The 25478-nt window shown below is 35.4% G+C and overlaps 1 protein-coding gene across 2 annotated transcripts in view; it reads left to right on the top strand.

Moving 5' to 3' along the window:
* LOC145245827 (uncharacterized) overlaps positions 1–25478 on the top strand; it is a 113676-nt gene that overhangs the window by 40522 nt on the left and 47676 nt on the right. For both annotated transcript variants that reach the window (XM_080107476.1, XM_080107475.1), the window contains exon 2: positions 24106–24169. In XM_080107476.1, the coding sequence (XP_079963602.1) occupies positions 24112–24169 (58 nt within the window). In that variant the 5' untranslated portion in view covers positions 24106–24111. The remainder of the gene's footprint in view (positions 1–24105; positions 24170–25478) is intronic.

A 25478-nucleotide genomic window follows, 5' to 3' on the forward strand; every position in this document is an offset into this window, starting at 1 on the left:
TTTGAGTCTTTGAGCATATAAAAAAATTTGTCCCGGGCGCCATCAGGATATAAGCTAGATCTTTGCAGGCCACTGTTAGTGAGTACTTTAGAAAAGGTAAAAACAACTAAACATTTCACCTGCACAGGAAGCAGCAGTTTTGTGAGGGAAAAGTCTTAAAAGTTTATTTTAAATGTTGAGATAAACCTGATGGATTTCGTATGACAGTATATTTGTCGACAATTCTCAAGCCGGCACAAATCTTTTAATGCGAAAATGTCTTTACTGTTAATCTGTTCTCCGACAAGTGCACGAGAAAATCCTTTAAAATGCGTTCGTGTTGGTTCTGGTTTAAGTTAATTTTTCTTCTTCTTCGTTAGTTATTAGTATAAGTATTGTTATGCAAGCATATTCCTTTGGTTTCGTTTGCTTTAAAAGACCATCCGCGTCTCAGCCAGAGATATAGGCATAGCCGCGACTTTTGGAGTTAATAACAATTTATTTGTACATGCGTTCATGTTGACACGAACTTTCTTTAGATTCGTGCAGTCAATACGATTATTTGTAGGTTTTATTTTTTTACAAGGAAGTCACGACTTATCAAGGCCCGTAGGCCACTCGAGGATAAAACTAATGTGTGTACGATCATCATCCGGACAACAGTGCAGTAATCGTAAGTGGTGGAAATTGGGCATGATTTGATTATTTAAACTCAACAAAAATTTGATTACATTAGACTTGAAGACAACCATATTGTAGTCAGCTGGAAAGCAGGCGAGTGGAACAGTGTTCCATAGACGGGTAGTTCTTTGACAAAGTCTAAACACGGCTTCGAAACTTCGTATTTCTTCCTTGCAGCCTCTTTCTCATAGAAAAGGTGTTGCCCGTTTGTCTCTACTCTCTCGTTATTTTTATGGCAAGTGCTCGTCTGAGCTCCAATTCATGGTCCTCATTGCGAAACTTTCACAAAAACACTCGTCTAGCTACAACAATCATCAACAGTTTCCCTACTTCTCTCTATCTCCCTAAATCTAAACGCAAATTCTTTAAACAAAGCTTCTTTTCTAGAACTGCCCACGCGTGGAACTCTGCTTTCCTGCTGACTACAACATGGTCGTCTTTAAGTCCAATGTAAACAAGTTCTTGTTGTGCCGTCTCTTTAAATAATCTATTTCTACCCCATTTCCACGACTTATCTTGGTGACCACCGTACACTCATTAAGCCTTATCCTCGAGTGGCGTTCGTGGCTTGATAAGAGGCGACTCCCATGTAAAAAAAAAAAAAGTGCAAGTCCCAGAAAGTGGCCCCTTAATTTTTGAAAACTTACGTAAAATTAAAAAAGTAAAAATATTATCAATTATTTCTATTTTCATTAACTTTATCTAAATCTAATTATATTAGCCTGGGAGTTTTTAGTGAAATGATGCTGTTCATTAGCAGATTATACGAAAACGTTTATTATTGAATTTAACATTGAGCGTCGTAAGCATTGATGAGTTTTATTTTGATCTACGTCTTTTATATTACGATTAACACGTTTACGCGCGCGGGTTGACATTATTTCGTCGTTGCTCTGATCCCAGGTTGCTTTTGCGTCTGTTGCTAAACTTGTGCCAATTCGTAGTTTATGAAAGCTTTTTTTTTTTAAACGGGACAGAATATAAAACAGGCTGTCGTCATACGCCTGAATAAGATAGAGAGAGAGAGAGAGAGAGAGAGAGAGAGAGAGAGAAAGAAAGAAAGAGAGGGTAATATAGATAGATCAATAGATAGCCCATTCACTACACCAGCTGCCCAACGCGTGCTATTCCCATTTCTGGGACAGCCTGTAAAAACGCTTTTGCTCGTTGACATCTCACCAGCAATAAGAAATGTCTCACTAGAAATCACGTAATCTTAACTACCGCCGGGGAGGGGGGGGAGCTCCGAAGTTTAAGACCCTTAAACACGGCTCCCGTTATCTAACATTTCTTCTTCTTCTTCATCTTCTTCATCATTTTCGTTCTGTGCTTGTCTTTGAAGCATGTGAGAATTCGACTGTTTTCCACCTCTCTACGCAGTCATTTGCACTATGATTGACCATTGAGAGATCTTATAAGTTACATTTGTTGCGTAGTAGAGGGTAGACAAGGCAGTGTTGCACTGTATGCCTTGCTCTCCACAATCGCAGATGGTTATGTCGGTTTTGTAGCCTGTCAGCTTCTTATCGCCTCATACACGTTCTTAGGCGGTTGAGTGTCCTCCACTAGACTCAAGTGATTTATGAGCCAAGAGCGAATACTTTATATCAGTTGGTGAGAGGCATTTTCTATTCACTAGGGTCAACAGTTGCAGTCTGGTCTCTTCCTTAAGGGGCTGGACATAACATAGGAAGCTTTATTGTTCGTTGGTTCACATCTTTGAATAAAATGACGTTTAGAACCAGTAGTCTATGTGATCTCTACTCGACTTGCAACTTCCCGTCGACACTCGATTTACCTTTGTTTAAGCAGCGCTAACATAGCTTCTTTTTTTTTACTTCATTTGTGCAGCTTCTTGGCTGATTGAGTTGTTGATTCAACCTCAATATCAAGTGTCATTTGTCTTATTCAAGACAATGGCAAAAACCGTAGAGGACGATCTCCAATCTGTAGTGGAATGGGGTCATAGTATACCTGCAACTTATATATCCCTGATAGTAGCCCCTACATCAAAGTGGCACTGTGCCTTGTTCGGGGTGAAAATGTAATTAAAAAAATACCATATACTAGAAAAAGCAGGGGAGGGTAGAGCGGTAGTCTTAGATATATACATACTGCTTTTGACAGGTTTTGACGATGGTCTTCTCAGTAAAATCAGATCATACGGTATCACTGATCGAATGCTTAACATAATTAAATCCTTCTTAAATAAGAGAAGAATCCAGATTGTCCTCGACGGTCGTACATCAAAACAATATGATATAAATGCGGGTGTACCTCAGGAGTCTATTTTTCGACCTTTATTATTCCTAATATTCATAAATGACATCCCTGATAACATTATCTCTGGGATAGATATATTTGCTGATGACACGACACTCTGTAACAGGCACGAAGGGAAAACAAATGAACACATATCTAAGGAAATGACAGAGATACTAAAGAAATACATCCAACCTGTAGTGGAATGGGGACAAAAATAGATGGTTACATTCAATGCTGCCAAGACTAAACTTGTTTCCTTCAATAATTACAAGAAACCTTCTCTACTATCAATAGTTATGGCTAAAGACACATTAGCTGAAAGTACTTTTTTCAAACTCTTCGGCTTAACGTTTACAGGGAACATGAGTTGGAGCAGTAACACTGAGAGCATTGCTAGGGCCGCTGCGAGGAAGGAGGGCTCTCTCTATCATGCTAGAAAGTTACTTATGCCTGAAAGTATCCTGTACATCTACAAGGCGAACATTCAATCATGTATGGACTATCGTTGTCACATTTGGGCTGGTACATCTGCTACTAGTCTCTCACTCCTGAACAGGGGTCAAAAGAGAATTGCCAACTAATAGGTCCTGAACTGTCATCCAAACTTCAACCTCTGTCCCATCGACGAAATGTTGCATCCCTCTACCTGTTCTACAAGTATTTTAATGGTGGATGCTTCAACGAACTGCAAGCTCTTGTATTAGCTCAACGTAAATACTCCCGACAAACACGACAATCATACACATAAGAGATCCCTAGATGTAAGAAAACCTTCTACTCTAATAATTTCTTTCTAAGAACTGATAGACTCTGGAACTCCCTTCCGGGTTCCTGTTTTCCCAACTCTACTAACATGCAGAAATTCAAGTGTAACGTGAACAGACATCTAATTGCCCAACTCCCTACATAGTATTCCTGCAACTTATGTCCCCGATAGTAACCCCGTACATCAAAGTGGCACTGTGCCTTGTTTGGGGTGAAAATGGAATGTTTTTAAAAGTTCGTTTGAAAAATTCAGTTTCCTTTATTTTTATGTTTATCAATCAATTCTTTTATCCAATTCATATAGCTTTCGAGGTGGATGTAATGTTCATGGCGACTCATGCGCTCTTTTTTAGCATAGTTCCATCCCCGTTCTTATTTTTGTTTTTGTTATATTTTTACTAATTCAGGATGTCTCTGCTTTATCGTTATTTTCATGGCAAGTTGTCGACTGAGTTCCAATCTATGGTCGCCCCCTCGCTAAACTTTCACAAGAAACACCCGTCTAGCAGAAAACACTATCAATAATTTCCCCCACTTTTTATCTGTGCCTAAACCTAAACGTATATTCTCTGAAAAAAGCTTCTTTCTTAGAACTGCACGCCTATAAAATTGTCTTCTGTTTTCCTGCATTCCAGCTGACTACAAATATTGTTGTCTTCAAGTCCAACGTAAACAAGTTTTTGATGAGCCGTTCCATATAAGTTAACAAATTTATCGAATTTCCATTACTAACGATTACTTTATTGTCCAATTGTCTACGGTACACTCTTTAACACTTATCCTTGAGTGGCCTCTTGGCCTTGATAGTGATGAGGCCTTTATAAAAAAAAATAAATAAAAATATTTTCCTTAACACATATATCGGAAAAAATGAGCAAATATGAGACCGATTATAGGTTTCCTTTACTCGCATTTCAAAGCGATGGTACCGATATTTTCCTGATCTTCTGTAATATATATATATATATATATATATATATATATATATATATATATATATATATATATATATATATGCTAGCATGGGTACCCGGCGTTGCACGGGTGTTTCGAGGTGTATTTTGAGCAAAAAAGAAAAAAAAAAAAAAAACGTAATTTTTATAATTTGACCCCTATTATGACCCCTTAACATTTATTGTTTTAGGCTCAAATAAAGTTATTAAGTTAGATCCATGTCCAACGAACCTATATCTAAAATTTCAATCTTGAGACCCCAAATTTTCGGAGTTTGGTAGAGTTCTCAAAGGTAAAATCGTTGAACTTTGACCCCTTAACAGCAAAATTTCTGGTCGAAAACCGATCACATCGATTTTCCCAAATCTCAGTACGCTGTATATTAAATTTCGAGTCTGTAGACTGAAAATTGACAGAGTTATTGCGTAGGGAAATGTACACACATAGACAGATACACAGACAGATACACAGACAAACACACAGGCACACAGACAGACAGACAGACACACAGACACGTTCACTTTTATAGATATATAGATATAGATAGATAGACTAATAGATTAATCAAAAATATATACGTATAGATAAATATATATGGAAACAATTTTTTGTTTACTGTAAAGATTTTACGCAAATATTATGCAAGTATAAATCATGTAGAATATCTGCATGAATATAATTACACGTAATAGTTAACTCTAGATGATCATCCCATAAGAAAACCGACACCGAAAAAACTAATAGGGAATTAATTAAAATGAATGTTTAAAAGAATATGCAAATTAGCATGATCTTTTGCTACTGAATGCATTTCCACAACCCATATATGAGAAAATTGTATTTTCTTTTTAAATCAGTAGAAAAAGAGGGTTTTTAATATGAATATCAATGCACACTAAAGAGAAACGAATTTATAGGAGTATAGAAGATTAGCATGGGTGGCCGGCGTTGCCTGGGTGTGAGGTATATACTGAGCAAAAAGAAAACAAAAAAGGTCAATTTTTTTAACTTTGACCCCTATTATGACCCCTTAACATTTATTGTTTAGAGCTCTAATCAAGTTATTAAGTTAGATCCATGGCCAAGAAACCTATATCTAAAATTTCAAGTGTTTAGACCCAAAATTATCAGAGGAGTTTGGTAGAGTTCTCAAAGGTGAAATCGTTGAACTTTGACCCCTTAACAGCAAAATTTCTGGTCGAAAACCGATCACATCGATTTTCCCAAATCTCAGTACCATGTATATCAAATTTCGAGTCCGTAGACTTAAAATTGACAGAGTTATTGCGTAGGGAAATGTACACAGACACACACACAGACAGACAGACAGACAGACACACAGACACGTTCACTTTTATAGATATACTAGCATGGGTGGCCGGCGTTGCCCGGGTATTTGGAGATGTATGTTGAGTAAAACAAAAAAAAGTGGTCAATTTTTTTAACTTTGACTCCTATTATTTGTTGTTTTGGGCTCAACTCAAGTTATTAAGTTAGATCCATGTCCAATTAACGTATATCTAACATTTCAAGTGTTTAGACCGAAAATTGTCGGAGGAGTTTGGTAGAGTTCTCAAAGGTCAAATCGTTAGAATTTGACCCCTTAATCGCCAAATTTCTGGCCGCAAACCGATTACATCTATTTTTCCAAATCTCAGTACCCTGCATATCAAATTTCGAGTCTGTAGACTAAAAATTGACAGAGTTATTGCGACGAGAAATGTACACACACAGACACACACACAGACACTTTCACTTTTATAGATATATAGATAGATATTGTACAATACGCTTAAACACGATATGTTAATGTGTGCGTATGTATTATTATTATTACGTATGTGTTATTATAAAATCAATCCACTATTGATTATTATATATTACGAGGAATAATTTGCCCAGTAGACTAATTTGCAAAAAAAAAAAGAATTAAATAATAATGATAATGTCGTTCATCAAATTCCGTCTGTGTTTGTTTACAATATCACGTCAGCTGAATGCCCAGGAAATTACTCCTGATTAATGTTTAGTTATAAAATATCCTAACGAAGAAATGATTCGCGGCGATTTTAAATGGTCCCCTTGTTTTATCGATACTTGAACTCATTAATAAGAAAACAATTAAAATAAAATAGTGAAGTACACCCAAACTTGAACAGACCTTTCGATCTGTAGTCGAATGCACTGCCACGAAGCTATATGTTCAGATTATAATGAATTTGTTTTGTTTTTTTTATAGACGAAATGATTTGCTGAAATTTTATTATCTCTCTTGCTGGTGTAACGTAAAATATTCGTCTGTAAAAATTTTTTATCTATAAGAGAGAAAAACTATTTTTAAGATCGGAACTTTTTATATATTTTTTTATTTTCGATACGTATCAGATGAGTTTCTGTACAAAACATATCCAAGAACATTGCCAGACATATAAATTAGCTTTGTGTGGAATTTGCAAAATATGGGCTCAGCCGTTTCGGAACCTATGAGGAAGGAACACACACAAACACGGACACAAAGTGAATTTTACAAATAGAATATATATATATATATATATATATATATATATATATATATATATATATATATATATATATACTAGCATTTCAGCCCGGTGTTGCCCGGGTGTCTGGATGTGTATGTTGAGCAAAAAAAAAATGGTAGTAGGAAGGCAGGCTCGAACCCATACCGCAAAGGAGGAAAAGGACGGGGTAAAACCTAACGTTTATCTGTTACGACCACTGCCAAACAGGGAGCGACATTTTTTTAAATTAAGACTACACAATCTAAAGGAGAGGATAACTTTAAAAAAATAGCGGCGAATAAAATGACCAGTACCCTGTAGAAAAGTGCCTAGTTGAAGGGGAAGATATTAATGGTTTTAGCCAATTTTTCGATATTTGTCGTATGAAAGATCGAACTTTAAAACGATACTGATCTTGATAAAATCCGTCGCCTCTATTGAAAGTTTAAGGCAGACATGCAAACAGACATACATACATACATTTATATATTGGTAAGTAAAAGTTTTCGACCGAAACTGATGAAAAAGTTTGCCCTATCTCTGAATACGCTTTATGTAAAATTTCAAATATTTAGACCAGAAATTGTCTGAGTAATTTGTAAGAGACCGCAGAGGTCAATTTTTTTAAACTTTGACCCCTATTATGACCCCTTAAAATTTATTGTTTTGGGCTCAAATCAAGTTATTAAGTTAGATCTATGTCCAAGGAAGCTATATCTAAAATTTCAAGTGCGTAGACCCAAAATTGTCGGAGGAGTTTGGTAGATACACAGATACACAGACACTTTCAGTTTTGTATATATATAGAGATAGATATATAAAGTCGGTCACTTTACCTCGTATGCACAGACCATGATGCCATAACCATTAAATCACTCTGACAGGCGTTAAAACATTTAAAAATAAATGTTTAAATTTCAACGCTATTTCTCGCGGTTAAGGTTTGTCCCTTGTTAATAGAGTCAGAGATGACTTCATTGCCGGGTTCGAATCTCCTGACCGGCAATTATCTTTTCACCCTGCAATGATGATTCCTGTAATGGTGAAACACTGTTGTCTGTAAGTATTTAATAATCATTATAATAAATATATATTAGTGTTAAGACGGTTAATCGGAATCGCAAATCGGAAAAATCGGAAAATTTGGAGGTATCGGAATCGGAAAAATTGATGCCTATTTTTCGATGCCAAAACGATTCTTTAAATTTTCTTTTTTATTTTATTTTTTTTTTTTTAAATAAAACTTTCCATTCCTGGTAATAACGACAAAATAATTATTTATTCATTTTAAAATACCAGTAAAGCTAAAAATCTCCCACAAGTATATTTTGACGTTTAGGAAAATTTCTGCGTGTGATTTTACAAAAATCGGGGAAAATAACAATCTTATAGTTAAATAATTAGAGATTGTTAAAGAATCGAAATCAGAATCGGTAATTGTATCGGAATCGGAAATTTAGCACGGAATCGGTAATTGTATCAGAATCGGGAAAAAGATTGGAATCGTCCGATCACTAATATATATATATGTTTATATATATATATATATATATATATATATATATATATATGTATGTGTGTGTGTGTGTGTGTGTGTGTGTGTGTGTGTGTGTGTGTGTGTTTCTCTTGTTTCATTTTAAATCTATTGAAGTTCTTAAAAGTCACTGGGCTCCTTCCTGGGGCTAACACTTGACCTTTATAAGATGCATAGATATTCAAATATTCTTTTACATTTCTCTTGTATCTCTCACACGTTTAGTTTGTAAAGAAAGAAATATTAATTTTCCTCTCACTTGTTCACCAGTTAACTAGGTCATAGTAGATATTTCTATTGATCTCTTGATCTTAATAGATTCCAGGACAATAACTCATCTAGTCAGGTGGAGTATCCAGCTTAGTGTTGTTACTGTAGAAAACATCATTATACAAAGGTGTCGGGTAGCCACACTGAAAGGATTTTATTTGGGTTTCGAATACTATATTATTATTACTATACTAATGTTTTTTTAATATGTAGCGTGTTACTTATATAGGGAAGTATCTTCGTGCCAGGTTGTTCCGACAAACCCTTGTACAGAGAGACCTGATATATTTGATGATAGGCATTCATGTTCTCTCGTGTAGGCATTCAAGTTCTCTATAAGCGGTATCTTTATAAATGTGCTAGTGGTCGGTTTCGTATTTCCCTATATCTCAAACATCCACCCCGATCGAATCTAATATTCCCGCCCACTCGTGCCCAATCATAATCACGTCTGTCATGGCATCAGTTATTTCCGGTACGACCTGTCTTCTAGCCCTGACCTTCTCACTGGTAGAAAAGGATTAGATTCTACTCTGGCAAGCCTTCGAACACCCAGCCCCTATCCTAGTGACACCAACGTACAGTCAACAACCCTTAAGCACATTATGACACCCATACCCCAGCTAACAAACGTTAACACACCTCTAAAACACTATTTAATATCTCTTCCCTTCTCTCTCCTACTTATATATATATATATATATATATATATATATAAAGTAAGCCCCTATAAGAAACTCGTTTCTTATCGTTGAGCACTTTCAGTTGAAATAAAGTCGGTCAATTTAGCTCATATGCGCAGATCATCATGTAATGATTAGATCACTTTGACAGACGTTAAATACATTTAAAAATAAATGTTTAAATCTCATCTGTATTTCTCGCGATGAACGGTCGACAAATGGATTATGTCCTTGCTAATGGTGTCAGAGATGGCTTCTGTTGCCGGGTTCGAATTTATCGACCGGTGTTAATCGTGACACCCTGCACAGATGATTCCCGAAAGGACGGAACACTAGTGTCTGTTTGTATTTAATAATTATTATTTTAAACAATTATATATATATATATATATATATATATATATATATATATATATATATATATATATATAATTATTATTTTAAACAATTATATATATATATAATTATTATCTTTAAACAATTATATATATATATAATTGTTTAAAATAATAATTATTAAATATATTGATTGCTCTGTTTCATGCATTGAGCACTCTTTGGAATGACATATTGTGTTGTTGTTATGAGTTACTGAAAAATTCTACCAACAGTATAATATGTATATATATATATATATATATATATAACTACTAAATTTACTCACATAAAATTAATATACGAAAGTATAGATTTATGCGTAAACTTTAAGTATTTACTTCAAAAGTGCTCAATACGTAGGTAGAGCTAGTTATATATATAGTATATATATATATATATATATAGTATTAAGATATATATATATATATATATACACACACACATATATTTGTAGTCATCGACATACAGTCCTGTTTCGTTGTATCACAACTCATCAGTGCCGCTAGACTAGCATCTCTCCCAAGCCAAGGATTGAACCTAAAACCGTCGTGTTGACAGTCGGCAGTTCTCCCACTATATATATAGTATTAAGATCTCTAAAATATTTATAATTGTGAATGGTTGAAGTTTTGTACTGTAACCGTCGTTTTTATCTAATACTAGGTGTATATACCCGGCGTTGCAAGGTTGAACCATATTGGCGGGCGAAAGGTTTAGTCACATAAGATGTAAGATATATTGAATGTCCTAACTTGTTATGATTTTCCTTAAAGTAAACCACATATTGGATTTAAGGGAGCATGAAACACATCCGTTTTCGTCTATGAGAATTAAACGGGAAATAGTGCTCATAGCTTCAAGGGGAAATAACTCTAACAGCTTAAGAAAGAACTTACTTCCGTTTTTAAAGAAAACTTATGTCGGCTAATAATTATTAAAAATAAATTCGAATTAAAAATAAATTCTAAATAAATTAAATCAACTTTAAATAACATTTTCAATAGAACAATTAACACAATTATATTACAACAAACAATTAGTGACACGGAACTAATTATTAAAATACATTTTCTTTAATGTAATATGCCAATGAGGTTTCTTCTTGAATATGGATTTCATTCATTTGGCTAAATAGTATGGAAATAAAAAAAATTAAAAAAAAAACGTTTATAAGTGTTTTTGATATAGATGTACATAAGAATACTTTGATAAGTATGTTTTAACTTAAATAGGGATGGTATGATAAAATTATGGAGTCTGCGTTCGTGCCTGGCCTCCATGGAATGGAAATACGGACACAAACTTTAATAAAGACTTTTCATATCTATCTGCGTAAGTATATGTTTCAGTTTGAAGAAATGTAGTATAATAAAATTATGGGGTGTGCGTTCACACGTGACCTCCATATAATGGAAATATGTCACAAAGTTTAACAAGGTTTTTTAATATAGATCCACAGAATATTGTGATAAGTGTTTCAGTGTGAACAGGTATGGTATAATAAATTATGGGGTTTATATATTTTATTTTGACTTTCATCATATTTTGCTTTGGTTTTGATACCCCCAAATTCGAAGCTATCTCTTTACAGCCCTTCATTTTCATAACCTATCATACTTTCATAATCTGAATCCATTTTCTGTAGGCTGTTTTTGAACTCAGTCAGTCAGTATATATATTTACACGGTGGTCACCATTTATCAAGGCCCGGAAGCCACTCAGGGATAAGGGTTATTGCAAGTACAGTACGTTAGTGTGGAGATTTAATGTAGTGTTTACTTAAGAGGGCGATTCATTAGGAAATTGTTAACGTTGGACTTGAAGACATCCAAGTTGTAGTCAGGTGGGAAGCAGACAGACGGAACAAAGTTCCAAAGGCGTGCACTTCTAAGAAAGAAGCTTTGTTCATGGAATCCACGTTTTGATTTAGGCATAGATAAAGAGTGGGGGAAATTTTTCACAGTGGATTCGGCTAGACGGGTGTTTTTCGTGAAAGATTGGCGAGGGGGGACCAGTGATTGGAGTTCAGACGAGCACCTGCCATGGAAATAACGATAAAACAAGGATAGGCTCGCAACGTCTCTTCTGTGGGAGAGAGGTTGCAGGGTAGAGAAAAGGGCATCCCCTACTAAGCCACGAAGTCTATTTTGTACTCTATCAAGGCAGGATAGGCTGTTTTTAGCAGCTCCTGCCCAGATATGGCAGCAGTATTCTATCCTTGGACGTACTTGGCTTTTATATAGATAGAGAATTGCATCAGTAGTGAGATATCTTCTGGGGCGGTAGAAGGATCCCACCATCTTTCCAGCGACCTTGGCAACAGACTTGATGTACGTGTTCCATTTCAGATCAGGAGTAAAGGACAAACCCAGAAGCTTGTCAAAACACGAGGCTTCTCCTAGACGAGAGCCATCCATTTCAATTGATGCCAGATGGGGATCAGAGCGTTGATGATGTAAAGATAGGAGTTTGGTTTTAGATGCATTAAAGGTAACCAGCCACGTCTTCCACGCGCTCGAGATCAGAGGAGAGAGAATCAGAGAGAACTTTGTCATTTACAGCCTTTGATGTGTTGCCGTAGATGGTCGTGTCATCAACATAGATGTCAACGAATGATTTAAGTATGTGTTTAGGGAGGTCATTGATGTAGATCAGGAAGAGAGTTGGGCCCAGGATTGACCCTTGAGGGACTCTAGCATTAATACTGCAGGACTGATTTTTGTCCATCGACCACTAGTCTTATGAGCCTATCGGAGAGAAATGATTTAATGATTGAGAAAACATTTCCAGTTATACCGTAGCTGGAAATCTTGTGAAGTAGGCACTTATGCCATACCTTGTCGAAGGCCTTTGATATGTCAAGAGCAATTGCTCTAGAAAGGAAGCCTTTGTCAAGAGATTCACTAATCCTTTGAGATATAACCGTTAGCACATCTGCGGTAGATCTTGCAGAACGGAAACCATATTGTGTGTCACTAAGAAGATTGTTTCTGCTGAGGTGGTTTACTATTTCTCTATTTAATATGGATTCCAGCAACTTATTCATAGCACATAGGAGACTTATTGGTCTGTACTGAGAGGGAGATGACTTATCACCTGAATTCTTAAATACAGGGCATACTGATGAGGTTTTCCAGGGAGTCGGAAAGCACTTCTCCTTAAGCCAACGCTTAAACAGTTTCGTAAGTATGGGAGCAAGTTCTGGTTGAAGCTTTTTTAACACTATAATTGGGATACCGTCAGGGCCAGTTGTTTTACTGGAATCAAGGTTCTTGATTAGCTTGGCGACCTCATGCACAGATATTTGTATGTTATCTAGCGTGTTCTGTGTTATAGGAAGAAATATGGGGAGTTGATGGCCTTCGTCGCATAGGGTAGAATTAGCTGCAAAGTTCTTTGCAAATAGTTTGGCCTTGTCTGATGCTGACGAGATGACCTCTGTTCAGGATCCTATTTGTTATTTGCCAAAACTGGTGGGAACCAAGCCGCTGATCAACTACTTTGGATTTAACAGACTGGGCATATAGCTCTCTTTCATTTGTTATTACTCTCTCTCTCTCTCTCTCTCTCTCTCTCTCTCTCTCTCTCTCTCTCTCTCTTTCTCTCTCTCTCTCTCTCTCTCTCTCTCTATATATATATATATATATATATATATAAGAAAAATTACCATAGAAATGCGATAGGTAACTGGTTCTTAAGCTTTTCCAACATTGAAAAAGCTAAAGGTGGCACTTTTAACATTCTGTGCAACATTTCACATAACACTAAATATCAAATAAATAACATAACAATAGATATCAAAATCAAAAATTAAAAATAATTAAAGCGCAAATAAGCATCATGATTACGACATAGTGTCTCTAGGTATTTAATTATTATTGTAAAAAATAATTATGACAACCCCTTTAAGAAACTCGTTTCTTATCGTTGAGCACTTTCGGTTGAATTAAAAGTCGGTAAATTTAGCTCTTATGCATAGATCATCGTATAACGATTAGATCACTGTCTGACTGACGTACAGAACATTTAAAATTAAAATGTTTAAATTCAACGTTATTTCACGCAATTAATGCTAGCTGAATCGATACGGTCTTTGCTAATCGAGCTAGAGATGGATTGTGTTGCCGAGTTCGAATTTCTCGACTGATGTTAATCGTGACACCCTGCACTGAAGATTCCCGAAAGGATAAAACACTAGTGTCTGTAGGTATTTAATTATTATAGTAATATATATATATATATATATATATATATATATATATATATATATATATATATATATATATATATGGTAGGTTACATCTTAATGAATAAAAAATACAATCAGTCCATAAACATGACACATCTTTGCGATTTTTGTATTTTTTGTTTATTTTTACATCTATTTTTTTTTCAACATAGGCGCTTCATCTATTTTCTTTGTATGTATATTTTTATCTTCTCTCCTTCTCTCTTATTTTCTCTCTCTCCCTCTCCCTCCCTCTCTCTCTCTCTCCCTCTCCCTCTTCCTCTCTCTCTCTCTCTCTCTCTCTCTCTCTCTTTCTCTAGTTTTCGGTAAAACTGACACTGGTAAAAATAGTAATAGTGAATAAGTAGGTAGAAATTGAACTTGCCCATCAAATATTTAGCCACGGCGCTGGAAAAGTATCCAAGAACCTTTGCTTCATTCGTGAACACCCCAAACACCAAATCCAGAAAGGATAAGGGCACCAGTAGAAACCTTTCAGTTCGTGATATTCAGAAAATTCGTAGGAAGGCAACCAAAAGCTCAAACAGCACCAGTGCTTCCATTTTTGCCAGAGCTGGTTCGTTCCAAGATCCAGGCAGGTCTGATGCAATGTGTTGAATGAGATGGCACAGAATATCAAAGCCTCCATTGAGCAAATAACACAGGGGAAAAACGAATGGCTTCGGTGCAGAATTGCATAAAAATTAATTTCTAACGTGTCCTATTTACGGATGAGGCGTGTGCTACTCCTGGCAGTTCGGATTTGAAACACGAATGGAAATCCGACCCCTTACAGAGTTCATCGCCAAGGAGGTGGAAGCATCATGTTTTGGGCGGGAATCATTCGACATATTGGTTGGACCATTGCGAGCGCCAGAGGGTGTAAAGCTTACCAGTAATGTGTACGCAGCCTATTTGAATAATCATTTGTCGACATGACTAGATGACCTTTTAGATGATTTTTATGCATGACAATGCTACATCTCATTCTGCTAGGGCGACTGCAGCCTTCCTTGAATCTTTAGGCTTCGTTGAAGAGACCCTCATGACCTGACAACTGTTTTCCTCAGACCTTTATCCCATAAATATTGAAAAGAGGGGTTTATGAGGGAGGAGAGCAACTTACTTCAAAGGATGTTCTGTGGAGGAAAATAGTTGATGTCGCATGAGCTTTAACGCCTTATCAGATCAAACAATTGATATCTTCAGTGGGCATAAGGTTGTTTAATGTTATTTCAAAAAATGGTGGATGTGTCGAAAAATAATTCATTTATTTGAGGCTTAGCACCAAGAATGTGCTTTCGTTTATTATTCTTTGAGAGGAAAATAAAATAAAAAATAAAGTTTTCGTGGTTAGATATTGTACTTTTGCCCTAAAGCAATATTTAAAGCGACGGACAGTAGACCCTCACTCCTTTTAAAAAACTTTGTTAAACTTTGTGACATATTTACATTCCATGGAGGTCAGGCGCGAACGAACACCCCATAATTTTATTATACCATATTTCTTCAAACTGAAACATAATTATCAAAGTATACTTACGCAAATAGATATGAACAGTCTTTATTAAAGTTTGTGCCTATTTCCATGGAGTATAGGCGCGAACGCAGACCCCACAATTTTATTATACCATCCCTATTTAAGTTAAAACATACTTATCAAAGCATTCTTATGTACATCTATATCAAAAACACTTGTAAACGTTTTTTTTTTTTTTTTCATTTTTTATTTCCATACCTTGGGGGTCAGGCGCGAACGCAGACCCCACAATTTTTATGAACCACCGTTCTGCCAGATCGAACATACCCATTCCTGATCCTCGATACATCTTCTATAATTATATGTAATCAGTTTTTTAAAATAGCCAACCATATAGGAGCCTATTCGTGACCAGACACATACACACGCACACACAAACACACACACAGACTTTCAGCTTTATATTATAGATATATACATGGTGACCCAAAAAGTCGGACCCCGACTCTAATTAGGCCCCGTTTCTTAGTGTTTTGTCCGAATGAAATTAAACTTTGGTCATAACTAGTTTATAATATTCAAAATATCACATCAAAACACTAGGGTTCTTGGCCTTTTTTTCTCCATTCTACAACATATGTTCTAGATGGCCTCCATTTAGCTTTTGTTTTTTTTTTAGTCACCCTGTATATGTATGTATTCCATTCGCCGAGCGGTCTTTTTTATTTTAGGTAGCATGTGCTATGAAATGGCTCCCAAAAATTGTTGTTCAGCCATATTCTTCTCAGGCGCTTTCTATCTGTGCATCCGATTATCTTCAGGAGCGATTTTTGTTGTTATCGCTTCCTTTTTTTTTTTCTTCCTTGGAGGCTTGATGTATTTATAGAAAGCGCTTGAGAAGAATATGGCTGAGCAACAACTTTTGGGCGCCATTTTATACAATATGCTAGCTGAAATAAAAAAAGACCGCTCGGCGAATGGAAAAGATGTCCAGATAATTCAGAAAAAAGAGTAACTGTTGCGTTCAATCAGACGTGCTTGAATAATGACTTGCTTCCAATATATATATATATATTTTTATATATATATATATATATATATATATATATATATATATATATATATATATATATATATATATATATATTACGTGTATTTATGTATGCATGTATATTTCTTCTATGAAGACTAAATAATAATATTACACTTACTAACCTCTTTTGTCTCCTTGTAACCAAGATTTTTAGACCCAGTCCGACATTGTTTACACCCCTTCGCATTTTTAAACGAATATATTTGTGAGTCAATAGATGATGTTCGAAATAAGACGACCCACTGACAAAAATCTCCTCCTTCATCTCCTCCTCCTCCATCTCCTCCTCAACATTGTTTTGTTATAGTTAAAGCAGGTTGAGCGAAAGGTGGTCATTTATACCCTACAATTGTTCAGCCTACTCGCACCATTTAAAAAAATATATTTTGCAGTAAGGCGTTAATAAAAAAAATGTCTAATGTTGTCGGGGTGGTTGTAAACTCCCCCTCCTATTTCCTTTTAGAAGCGGATTTGTTATCCCTGCTTTGGCCGGGGTGGGGGTAGGCTGTTAACTTGTCTATAGGCCCGATGAAATATGCGCTCACACTGGGAAGATATTTTTAGATTACAAAATAATTGGGTCTACACTGGTTGTTATATTTTAAGACTAGATAAAGTACACGGTTACGCTGGGTAAGATAAAATAGTTAAAGTACGCGGCTAGGCTGTGTATAATGTGTTTTAGACTAGATGAATTGTGCCTATGAATTGTAGAAACTTTATAGACCAGAGTATGTACGCCGACGCGTCCGGCGTCCACCCTAGATAATATATATATAGAATAGATAAAAGTCACGTCTACTCTGTATAAGATATGTATAGTCTGTATAAAGTACGCACAGATGATGATGGTGGTGGTGGTGGTGGTGGTGGTGATGATGATGATGATGATCGCCCATCGCTTGCGAAGATGACCGTGATCATGCAATTGTTCTGGGTTCGAGGATGGCTTGTTGGACCGATTCGAACTCTGCAGTATATCCGCGTTGGACACCTGTGGGATAATTCGGTATCAGAGGTGTTGACTGCTCTGTCTTTTCTAATTTCACGTTTTCTCTTGCGTTCTTCATTGCGTGCGGATTCAGCAATTGTATGTAGCCCCCTTTTTTTCTTTTTTCTTTTTTCTTTTTTTTTTCTTTTTTCTTTTTTTTTCTTTTTTCTTTTTTTGGTGCGGCGCGCCAGGAATATCTGCCTTGGGTTAGTTTTTCCCATGAGTTAGAATACAAACCGAATTGTTTCCGGGAGACCATCAGATTGTTCTTGAACCGTTGTCGGTGTCCTCCTGCGGGTCTTTTTCCTTAGATATTTATAGAGTAATTGAAGTATACTTCTGTGCTGTGTATTAATTATATGGAGTAAGTGTATACGCTATCTAATATATTTATAGACTAGATGAAGTGCAATTCCACGTTAGGTAAGACATTTATAATCCACGTTATGTATGCGCTTACAGGAAGATATATATATAGAGTAGACGAAGAAATTTCCCCCGCTATGTAAGGTAATTATAGACTAAATGAAGTACGCGTCTATGCTTAGTAACATATTTAGATAACACTGCAATAAATTTCAGGTTAAACAAGTATATGTTGTCTCCCTGTTGTTACCTATCGAAACCTATTTGAAACTCATTTTTTGAATCCTCTATAAGAGGCAGAGACTAGTGGCAGATGCACCATGCCAGATTTACAAGGACACTGAAGAATAAGAATTAAATATTAGTTTTGTATGAAGAAAGCTATGAATGGTGTTACGATTTTTAGCTCTTATTTTATTCGATGATGCTTGACATGTCACCTCCCTGTTGTTATTATTAGTGTGCTTTATTTCTGTAGTTCCAAGGTGCTTGAAAGTGGAATTGATTACACTAGTATTTCGTCTCTAATCGCCGTGAACACATGCAAATTGTGTACTGAATAGTTGTATGTCAACTGTGGCTAAAATACAAAAAATAAAAGAAACAGTTTTCTGAATCCAATGACCCTTTTTTTTTTTCTTTTATTCCTATATCTCTGGATGCGGATGTCTTTGTAAGATATTTATAGAATAAATGTCTGCGAGGCGTATTGGGGAACATTTGATAAATGATGCTGAATATATAAAAAGGATATAAAGGATATTTTGTTACTATTGCATATCAACATTGGTATGGATAGCTTGGTTACTGGATAGGTTCAATAGGACAAGGAGGAAGGTGAATTCAGAAGTGTTCTAAGAGTGTTCTGGCGATATTTCTATTCTGTCGTTAAAAAATAAATGTAGCAATAGAGAGAGTGCACGAGATAATCCCTATAGCTGAGGTCTAGTGGGATAGTAGAGGTTGTATGGGTAGGCAGGAGTGCACTGGTTTGATTATCTAAACGTATCATCCTTATTGAATAAATAAATAAATAAATATATATATATATATATATATATATATATATATTAGTATATATTTTATATCGTCATTTTCTTTCTTTATTGATTTCTATATAAGCACCAAAGCTCCTTTTGCTTTTAACTCATCCATATAAAATAATATATATATATATATATATATATATATATATATATATATATTATTTTATATATATATTATCTTTTTACTCTAATTCTTATTTGTTTGACATACAGAAATATAAATTGTCTTTAAAAAATCTTTTTGGTTTTAAAGAACAAGATTTTCGACTGTTTCTTCGACCTCCTTGAAAGGCATATGTGTGTGCGTTGTGTGGTGGTAGGAGGAGAAAACGTATAGCCAATGAGATGAAGAAATGTTTACATGTATCCCGTATGGGTCTACTCCATAATCTGAACACTTAAAAGAGACCAGTAACGTCAATAGCGTTGCGGACATTTTTTTTTAATGTAAATTGTTCGAAATAATGCCAGAAGTATTAAGTAAAACGGAAATTCCATGAGCAAAGTTTATTTCTCAGAACTGTCCGTCTGTGGAACGCAATACCGCGTGTCTGCTTCCCGGCTGGCTATAGCATGGTCGTCTTTGAATCTAATGATGAATAAATTCCTATTGAGCCATTCTCTTAAATAATGTATGCTCGACATAAGTTCCACCATAACTGGTCATGTTTTCTCACCATCTACCAACACTTAATTCTTATCCTAGAATAGCCTCCATGCCTTGATAAGTGGGATTATTATTATTTTCTTAAAGTTGTTCTTTGCTTGCAAGTAATTTAAACTATATGCAAGAGTTCCCCGTCAAATGAAGCTCCATGGAAGTCCTCTTCCGTGAGCATGTCAATGACTCTCGTCACAGCCTCGTTCATTCCCTCAATTGTCTCATAACGACAGCCTCTAAGGTTTCCCTTGGAGTTAGGGAATAACTAAAAGTCACACGGAGCAAGGTCTGAACTATAGGGAGGGTGAGGATTTGTTTTGATGTCCACCTTAGTCAAATAGTCTGTGACAAGAATGGAGTTGTGGATTGATGCATTGTCCTCGTGGAAATGCCACTGACCAGGTTTGAAACCTCAACATAGTATTCCTTGTTGATTGTCTGTCTAGTAGAAACCCAGTTCATGTAAATCATGCCCATGCTGTCAAAAAAAAAGACCATGATGTTTCTCGGTGAATTTGCTCTTTTTTGCCTTCGTAATGCACCAATTAGCGTCACAAGATAAACTTGTATTATTTTAAGCATTTTAAAATATTATTCTTGGTTTTATAATCAATATTATTTATTTTAGACTATTGAGTTTTGATCTTTTTCCTGTTAAAATTGAAAATAGATAAATTAATCTCTGTTCCATATCTATCACAAACGTTTTCGATTCTTCGTCAACTCACCATGAGATGAAAAACAAATAAGAAAAAAAGAAAATCTAGAAAAGAAAAAGAGAATTTCAAATATATACGCCAAGGAAACAATTTCACACAGTTCCAGGAAAGACAATTTAAATTTCATGATGCCAGCATTAGCATCACACGATGAAGTATTTTGATATACTATTAGTTGCTTCTTATTTATTATACATTGTTCAGTTTTGATAACGATAGTTTCGAGTAATTTGAACTTTGAAAAAAATTGGTTTGAGATGTATTATTTTAGTGCTATCAACTAGGATTTGTCTTAATCGGATGGGGAACAGTTATGTTTATGTAGATGTTACTAAATGGGGTAGAACTTAAAGATTCATGGTGACAAGTGGTGGGGTGATTCCAATATTTTTCCCGATTTCGACACAATTATCGATTTTATTCCAAGCTTCAGGCTTCAAACTCTGGCGTCCTAATTTCAAATTTCTCTAGATTCAGACATACCGATCAGTCGTAAATGACGAAACACGTGTCTGTGGATAATGTGTGACTCAGTTTGATTAAAGCAAGTATTAGTATCGTACGCACACACATACACACACAGACACATACACACGACCGTAATAACTTGTAAATACGATTTTAAAACATAGCACGGTAACATAAGTGCATAAGCACCATGTTTATTATTAACATCTACGGTTTATTTAATAGAAAATAAAATGATTTTAGGCTATTTTTATTTTTACCTCCTTTTTTTTTCAATGACTATTCCTCACCTTCCCTAACGTCCAGACATTGCTCCGTGTGACTTTTGGTTATTCCCTAAGCCCAAGGGAAAACTTAGTGGCTATCGTTATGAAACAATTGAAGGCTGTGACGAGGATCATAGATATGCTCACAAAAAAGGATTTCCATGGGCCTTCCAGAAGTTCTTAGAACGACACAAGTGCATTGCAGCCGGAGGAGATTACTTTGAAAGGGACTAGAGTTTTATGTGTGTACTATCAATAAAAGCGCCCATACGAAAAAGGTCTGGAAACTTACTGAAGTCACTTCGTAACCTATTTCCTGGAACAGTGTGAAAGCATTCTTACGGCGATTAACGCGCTCGTTTTACAGCTCCCTTTTTTGAAATTTTCTTTTCTCCAGCTTTTTTGTCCGTTTACTTTTCAACCTGATAATGATTCGATAAAGAATCGAAAACGTTTGCGATAAATATGGAACTTATATTATTTTTTTTTTATTTTAAAACAAAAAAGATCATAAGAAAAATGAAAAAAAAAGCATAATTAAGCAAAAGCTTTGTATTATGTTTAACGTTTACTTTAAATATTTCCTGTTTAGAGTGTAATTTGGAAAATAGGATGAATTGAATCAGAAAGTGCTCATTACTGTGCACTGTAGAGCAAATTATAATAATAATATTATATCGCTTACTAAGAAGCTGCCAATATATGCCGACATATCAACTCTTTATATTTCATATACTATAGACACGCACACACTTAAAATGCATGATAAAAAAAGATGTTAAAAATTCTATGAAATAACTGAATTGATCGAAGACAATTCGGCAGATTATTGAATCGAGGAGAAAATATTATTATACTATGTCCATTTTTTTACACTAAAGTAAATATCTTTTTTATTTTAATGTTTTATATTCAAACTAGCAGGGCTACCCGGGGTCGCTCGGTGTAAAAGTTTAACATATTTATATGAACATTTCTATCTCTCTAACTTTCTCCCTGTTTTAGTTTTCCCTTTCCTAGTACTCCTTCTCCTTTCTCTCTACGCATAGATGGCTCGCCTTTATATATTATTCCACGAGGAATGAGTCGATATTTTCTTTCTCTATTAGTACATCATCATCATCATCATCATCATAAGCATCATTAGCATCATCATCATCATCATAATAATAATAATAATAATAATAATAATAATAACAACAACAACAACAATAACAATGCTGTATAACCGACTTTCTCTGGCGTGATTCGGATATAAATAAAAATTTTAAAATAGATATTATCTATTCAGGTTAATGTTGAGGAAGAATATTCCAACTTTGTGAATCTTTGGTTTATAGATTTTCACTTTATCTGGATATAAAAACACACACACGCGCGCAAAAACAACTGCCCATATATAATAGATTCTCATGGCGACCCGGCGTTGGGTTAGGGTTTGCATAAGGATCTACGAATATTCTCCACTTCCAATACTTTTATTATCATCGAAATCTGTGAAATCGCCTATTCTCTAATTAAATTGATTGAGTGTCTGCTCTATTCGGGAACTCAGTGCGATGCACAGAGATGAAGCTCACATATGTTCTCGCGGTGACGTTGTCTACAATGCAGTATAGTCTAAATTGCGCTGTAGGATGCAATTCTCTATCTATATAAAAGCCAAGTACGTCCAAGGATGGAATACTGTTGCCATATCTGGGCAGGAGCTGCCAAAAACAGTCTATCATGCCTTGACAGAGTACAAAATAGACTTCGTGGTTTAGTGGGGGATGCCCTTTTCTCTACCCTGAAACCTCTCTCCCACAGAAGAGACGTTGCGAGCCTATCCTTGTTTTATCGTTATTTTCATGGCAGGTGCTCGTCTGAACTCCAATCCCTGGTCCCCCCTCGCCAATCTTTCACGAAAAACACCCGTCTAGCTGAATCCACTGTGAAAAATTTCCCTCACTCTATATCTGTGCCTAAATCAAAACGCGGATTCCATGAACAAAGCTTCTTTCTTAGAACAGCACGCCTGTGGAACTCTGTTCCGTCTGCCTGCTTCCCTCCGGACTACAACTTGGATGTCTTCAAGTCCAATGTTAACAAATTCCTAATGAACCGCCCCCTTGATGTCTTCAAGTCCAATGTTAACAAATTCCTAATGAACCGCCCCCTTAAGTAAACACTTCATCAAATCTCCACACTAACGTAATGTACTTGCAATAACCCTTATCCCTGAGTGGCTTCCGGGCCTTGATAAGTGGTGATCACTGTGTGATCACTGTGTAAAAAAAAAGAAAGGTAATTTACTCTTGATTTTATCAAACTATTTTTATGCAAAGATTTTAATTAAACTTTAAAATGCAAAAGTTAAGTAGCAGGGTTCCATTATGCTTTAAGCAGAAACATTCATTTTGAACACTCCACTGTCTTATCAAAGTACTTACTGTTAATTTTATATGCCGGTTCCTTCTGCTTGTGCGGTGATAAAACGTCTCAAATGCATTTGTAATGTTTGACTATAAAAATGTTAACTAACAAAATGAGAATTTTTCTATTATAAATTTCCGATACTTATCGGATTTACAAAAACTATCTAAGAACACTCTCAGGTAGATAAAGTACAAAATGAATTTTTTTTTAAGTCGACCTAGCCGTTTCGGAGTCCGTAGAAACAAACATAAACACTGACAAACACACAGACTTATCGTTTATATATAAGTAGATTATTTTGATTCAAATTAATCACTCTTTTTTCTTCTTTTTTATAGAATAAAATGTATACATTTTGCCAGAATGTTCTCATCGGATTCATCCTCATCTGCAGCAGCCGAGGTAAGTGTCGACTAGCTTCATCACTTGTCGCTTTCTTTTTCTATAAGTTCGTATTATTTGAGTCATTCTCACAATTCTTGGTGTGAACACCGACCTTCTTCGGGCACATCTTGTCGAAGTTGGAAATCTGTATGAAATTTCGAACGTGACCCTTTTATTTAATCCACGGATCACAGCTTGCTCTCATTTCGACAAACATGACAAGTTAAAAGTCTTAAGTAATTTGTCCTAGTGATTGTTTGACCGAAATGCTGTTAGATTTTATTAGTAATGCTTCTAGTATTTAATGTTTTCGTTTATTATTGTTTTTTCAAGTTTAGATGTGTTGTCAACTAAAATTTTCCTAGACAGGGAACAAGAATGTTTATTAGTCAAGTGGTTAAATATAGCACATTATTTTCGGAGCGATGCATGCTTAATCTCCTTGACAATATATATATATATATATATATATATATATATATATGTGTGTGTGTGTGTGTGTGTGTGTGTGTGTGTGTGTGTGCGTGTGTGTGTGTGTATGTGTGTGTGTGTGTGTGTGTGTGTGTGTATATCTATATATCTAAAAAAATGTACGTGTATGTGTGTGTGTCTGTCTGTGTGTCTGTGTACATTTCCCTACGCAATAACTCAATTTTTAGTCTACAGACTCAAAATTTGATATTGAGATTTGGGAAAATCTTTGTGATCAGTTTTCGGCCAGAAATTTAACTGTTAAGGGGTCAAAGTTCAACGATTTTATCTTTGAGAACTCTACCAAACTCCTTTTGGGTCTAAACACTTGAAATTTTAGATATAGGTTCCTTGAATATGGATCTAACTTAATAACTTGATTTAAGCCCAAAACAATCAATTTTAAGGGGTCATAATAGAGGTCAAAGTTAAAAAAAATGACCTCTGCGGTCTCTACCAAATTACTCAGACAATTTCTGGTCTAAACATTTGAAATTTTACATAAAAGGTATTCAGAGATAGGGCAAGCTTTTTAATCGGTTTGGGTCGAAAATTTTTAGTTACCAATATATAAATGTATGTATGTATGTATGTTTGCATGTCTGCCTAAAATTTTCGACAGAGGCGACGGATTTTACCAAGGTCAGTATCGTTTTAAAATTCGACTCTTCAGACAACAAATATCGAAACATTGGCTAAAGCCATTAATATCTTAACCTTCAACTGGGCACTTTTTTACAGGGGGGGGTCGCTTTTTTCGCCGATATTTTTGAAATGTTACATGATAAGGGCTGTCCCCTTTTCATGTAAGTATAAAAATAGAGAGATTAGTTAAAATGAAAATGAAATAGCAATA

This window comes from Euprymna scolopes, chromosome 23 (genome assembly GCF_053919585.1).
Source record: "Euprymna scolopes isolate OS-2025 chromosome 23, ASM5391958v1, whole genome shotgun sequence".
NCBI lineage: Eukaryota > Metazoa > Mollusca > Cephalopoda > Sepiida > Sepiolidae > Euprymna > Euprymna scolopes.